The sequence below is a fragment of the Frankliniella occidentalis genome, unplaced genomic scaffold (assembly GCF_000697945.3).
Source record: "Frankliniella occidentalis isolate FOCC.00 unplaced genomic scaffold, Focc_3.1 Scaffold585, whole genome shotgun sequence".
In the NCBI taxonomy this organism is placed as follows: Eukaryota; Metazoa; Arthropoda; class Insecta; order Thysanoptera; family Thripidae; genus Frankliniella; species Frankliniella occidentalis.
Genome location: NW_026267701.1, coordinates 38,126 through 42,943, shown reverse-complemented (window position 1 = coordinate 42,943; position 4,818 = coordinate 38,126). Strand labels below are relative to the sequence as shown.

Genomic DNA, 4,818 nt, shown 5'->3' with positions numbered 1-4,818 from the left:
GGGGGGGGGGGGGTCAGCAATGGCGGTGCCGTCGCGCTGAGTCGGTTCCGGGTGAAGCTGCTACTCGTGTCGGTTGTACTTACATGGCCGTGTTGGTTGTAGCAACAGCTGTGTAGTTGCAAACTGTAGCAGTGTAGCTACAAACACGGTTCGGTGTGTTGCTTATGTTTGCCAGCCTGCGCTTTCGACAGAAAAGCCATGGCGATATGCTCCGCGTCTGCGCCCTCGCCTTTCTCCTCCTCGCCAGGCAACCGCTATGCACGGCCAAGCGCCCCCACGTAAGCAGTTAATGTTGCAAGTCGATCCATATTAGCTACGACATTTTGGGATGGTGATGTATATTTTTTCACGGCACTTCATGTTGTAAATCAAGTTCCCTGGTCCCAGCGCCGCCCCGGCCTCTTGCAGCCCTCCCACTTAGTGGTCGAGGTCTCCAAGGCGGCAAGCTGCGACGTCCCGGGCAACAGCCTCAAGTTCTTCAACATTCAGACTGGCATGGTCAGCAAGGTGGACTTCTCTATCAGCGCCGACTTCAACGTCACCCGCCCTAGCCGGTATATCGACTCGGTGAGACAGTTTTGTTGAGACATAACTTTCTAGTTTGAAAATTAAAGAATACCGCAAGCTTTATGCAATCGATCTGTCTCCCCAGATCCTGTTCCAGCTCACCAAGTGCCGGGAGAGCGTCTCGTCCAACACGTGCGAGCTCTTCCAGACCTGGCGCTTCGAAAACAACCCGTGCAAGGGATTTAACGACCCCACCGCACTCTGGGCCTTTACCCTGAATATGATAAAACCTCGCCCAAACTGCCCCTTTAAGGAGGTAAGCATAAGGCATTGGGCGGAAATGGTAATCGTAAATGTAAACAACAATTACATGGTGTGGAAGTGAACAAATTAAATGTACTAAAAAAATGTAAAAGATTTCAGTGATTCTAGAAATTCAGCACCCAGAAAAACAAATTCTTAATTTAAGTCAAATTTCGGCTTGTATTCGCTATTTTTGACTTATTGAAGCCAATTTTCTTGAATCAAGGAAAACGTTTCTTCGAATTGAGAAATAAAATTTGAATCAAGAAAATCGACTTGGAGAAAAAAACAAGGCCAAGAACGCTGTTTTCTGGGTGAGCTAATTCTCAATATACCCCGTGGCTGTTTCGCGCACTTTCGTAGTTATACTGTACCGCATGCACGGGTGCGGGCCGGTTTGCCTATTTCTCTCTGCCCACAGCTCCACTGTTAAAAAAATCGTTTGTAATTTTACAAGTTTTGTTGGCAACTTTTTACGCAATTCAATGTTTGTAAAATTACAAACTAAAACAATTGTAAAAAAAATTGCAAACGCGGTTTGAAATTTCAGAATCTGCGATCTGAAAATTAAAAACGTTAATATGGATTTTCAAATCGTCAAGATTTTAAAGATTAAAGTAATTAGCCATGAACATGGAGTAGGTGATCCTCCAAAGGTCTAATGTTCAGCTGGTTGGGCTGATAGATAATATATATTAGCTCTAATGATTCTGAAGTATCCTACGGATATTCTTCTGGGAGCTAGGAGAAGATCAGGCAGTACACACTTCTGAGCTCTTCAACGTTTATTCCACAACTCCTTACAAAAAGGCGGGACGGCGGGAGCCGGCCAGACACAAGGCACCGCCACCAGGTGCGCACTCTGGTGGCAATGATGAGAACACATCATCCACCCCGGGCTAATTTGAGCACCAGAGGGAAGCAAATTAACATGTCAAAGAAAATAAAGTATGTTATACAAAGCAAGATAACAATCACAATAGAAAATGCAAGAAAAATTACAGACATACAATGAACAAAGATTAAAGATCAATTAAGCTCTAGTGAGCTGGTTGTGGTGAACATCTTTGATAACACCTTGAATGTCAATCACATAGATGTCAGGGCCTTTGGCTCTAACAATGACTCCTTCAACAATCTCCGATTTCTTGGTGAGTCTAAACTTAACCTTTTCACCAGCTCTAAAATGGAAATTACGTAATGGTACATTTTTCTCAGGTAACAGTTGCGATAACATTGTTCTTGGCTTAAAACTAAACAACAATTCGTTCGGGCTCTTATGAGTAGTGGTAGTGGGGGTGTTCCTGTAGTTATACAGAAATTTACTCAATCTGGATTGAATCAGTAACAAATCAGTTTCCATACTGTTGGTATTGCCTTACTCAGACAATATGATTTTCTCCATACCTTTCTTGGCTAAGTCGACAGACTTCTCAGCCTGCCCGTTTGACTGCGGACAATAGGGAGGTGAGTGCATAATCTTAATGTTGAATTGAGTGCAAAACTCAGCATATTCATTACTGTCAAATGGTGGTCCATTGTCACTGACCAGAAACTTTGGTAAACCAAAAATTGCAAAAATTGCCAACAACTCTTTGATGACAAAAGGGGCTCTGGTGGACTGCATGTGAGCAACATGCAACCACTTAGAGTATGCATCACAAACAATGAAATAGGAAAGTGACCTCCTTTCATAAAAGTCAATGTGAACTCTCTCAAAGGGGGTTGCAGGTGCAGGCCAAGGTACAAACACCTTGTCTGGTTTAAAATTAACCAAGGCACAAATGGAACAATGAGACACTAATTGGGTGATGTCCTCTCCAAGGGAGGGCCACCATACATACATACGAGCAAGTAGCTTGGTACGATAAATTCCAGGATGACCATCATGTAAAGCCTTAAGAACTAAGCCTCTAATGGTACTGGGAATGATGACTCTACTTGAGAACAATAGACATTTACTAACAATAGTGAGACAATCCCTCACTCTGAAGTATGGTAAAATTGCAGGATTATTTTTAAATTTGTCTCTGGGTGGCCAGCCCAAATGAACAAATCTGAAAACCGCTTCTAATACAGGATCATTGTGCAATTCAGATGCAATCTTTTCACTAGTTAGGGGTACTTCAGTGGCAATCTTGACATTGACTGCCGCTACATGAACTTCTTCAATAGTAATAGGTGCAGGTAATCGTGACAACGCGTCCGCCACCACTAAATTAGCTGCTTTTCTATGTACCAACTTGTATCTGTAGGCTTGTAAAATTGAGGCCCAATGCTGGAGCCTGTGCCCAGTTCTAACAGGAAGAGAACTATTGATGTTAAAAATTCTAGAGATTGCCTGGCAATCAGTTACTAAGGTAAATTGCTGACCCCACAAAAATCTGTGAAATTTGGAGATAGCATAAATTACTGCTAGGCCTTCCCTGTCTATCTGTGCATAATTTTGCTGAGCAGGAGACAAGGTTGACGACACTAACATGACAGGACGGTCTACTGGTTTGTTGTTGAGAGTAACAGTGTGACAAAGTGCAGACCCTACACCATAGGGACTTGCATCAGTGTAGACCACTATTGGTAAGTTAGGATTAAAATGCAGTAATAACTTGTCTGACTTAAGAAGCTCCTTACATTTTAGAAAGGCTTCATTACAAGATTGACTCCAGATAAACTTGCTGTCTGCTTTTAACAAGTTAAACAAGGGTTTTGCAATGGTAGCAAATTGGGGAATAAATATGGTATAAAAATTAACCATACCAAGGAAAGATCTAAGTTGTTTTACATCCTTAGGGATGGAACACATTTCAATACCTCTGACTAGAGAAGGTGCAGGTTGCCTGCCATGTTGAGAAATAACAAAACCTAAAAATTCTAACTTAGGTACAAACCAATCACATTTGGATAAATTCAGTCTTACATTGTGACTTTCTAGGCGTGATAGCACTAGATGAGTATTTTGAACCACTTCTGCGGTAGAATTACCATGGATTAATATATTGTCAAGGTAAACCTTAACATTAGGAATGTTCATAACAATTTCTTCCATCACTGATTGGAAGATTGCTGCTGCAGATGCAATACCAAAGGGTAAACGTAAAAGTTTGTAAAAGCCACGATGAGTGGCCATGGTACACAATTCCTGAGATTCAGGTGATAAAGGTAACTGCATGTATGCATCTTTAAGATCCAGAGAAACAAACAAGGCACTTTTACTGAGATCAGAAAAAATTTCCTCTGGGGACGGAATAGGATAATGGTCCACTCTGAGTTGAGGGTTGAGTGACCTTTTAAAATCAATTACTAATCTGTAAGAACCATCTTTCTTTGCAACAGGAAAAGAGGGAGAGGCCCATTCAGCATGTCTAGTGTGAATGGCCTTCCCTTGCTGTACCATTTGGTCTAATATAGAATTAATACTATCAGTTAAGCCAAAGGCTAATTTGTATGCTCTATGTTTAATTGGTGTGGCACCATCTTTTAAAACTAGCACAGCAGAAAAACCAACAATAGGGTTATCATTATTGGGATCAAAAATCTTTGGATATAACCCTTTGAGTTCTTCCAGCGAAGGAACTCTGGTTGGAGAAATGACAGAAATCAAAGTGGTAGGAGACATGATGTCTCTCCATTTAGGAACTAGAGCATCGAGCCATGGTCGGCCCAATAAGGGAGTATCATAGATGACTGTATCACAGACAATAAAAGTTAACTGATAACTTTTGTTTTGAATAATGACAGGGACTGACACTTCTCCACATACAGAAATGGGACCAGACACAGAACTCAATATAATATTAGTAGGAACTAATGATAAGGTAGGAAAATGTTTTTTTAGAAACTTCTTTGTTACAATAGACACACCTGCCCCGGAATCTACCTCCATAGTGATGAGTTTGTTGTTCACGGAAATCTCCACCAACAAGGGCGCGCTACTTGATGATGAAATAAACACGTTAACTTCCGTATTGTCACCAGGGGTAAACACTTCACTCTCCGAAGAAGGACGAT

The 4,818-nt window shown here is 41.6% G+C and overlaps 1 protein-coding gene across 2 annotated transcripts in view; it reads left to right on the top strand.

Annotated features, from left to right (window-relative positions):
- The first annotated feature begins 33 nt into the window (after positions 1–33).
- Positions 34–4,818, top strand: part of LOC113204131 (uncharacterized) — an 8,943-nt gene continuing 4,158 nt past the window's right edge. Inside the window, exons 1-3 of one of the 2 annotated variants that reach the window (XM_026419177.2) lie at positions 34–278; positions 374–567; positions 653–823. In XM_026419177.2, coding sequence (XP_026274962.1) covers positions 257–278; positions 374–567; positions 653–823 — 387 coding nt within the window. In that variant the 5' untranslated portion in view covers positions 34–256. The remainder of the gene's footprint in view (positions 279–373; positions 568–652; positions 824–4,818) is intronic. The other variant, XM_026419161.2, reaches the window with a different exon arrangement.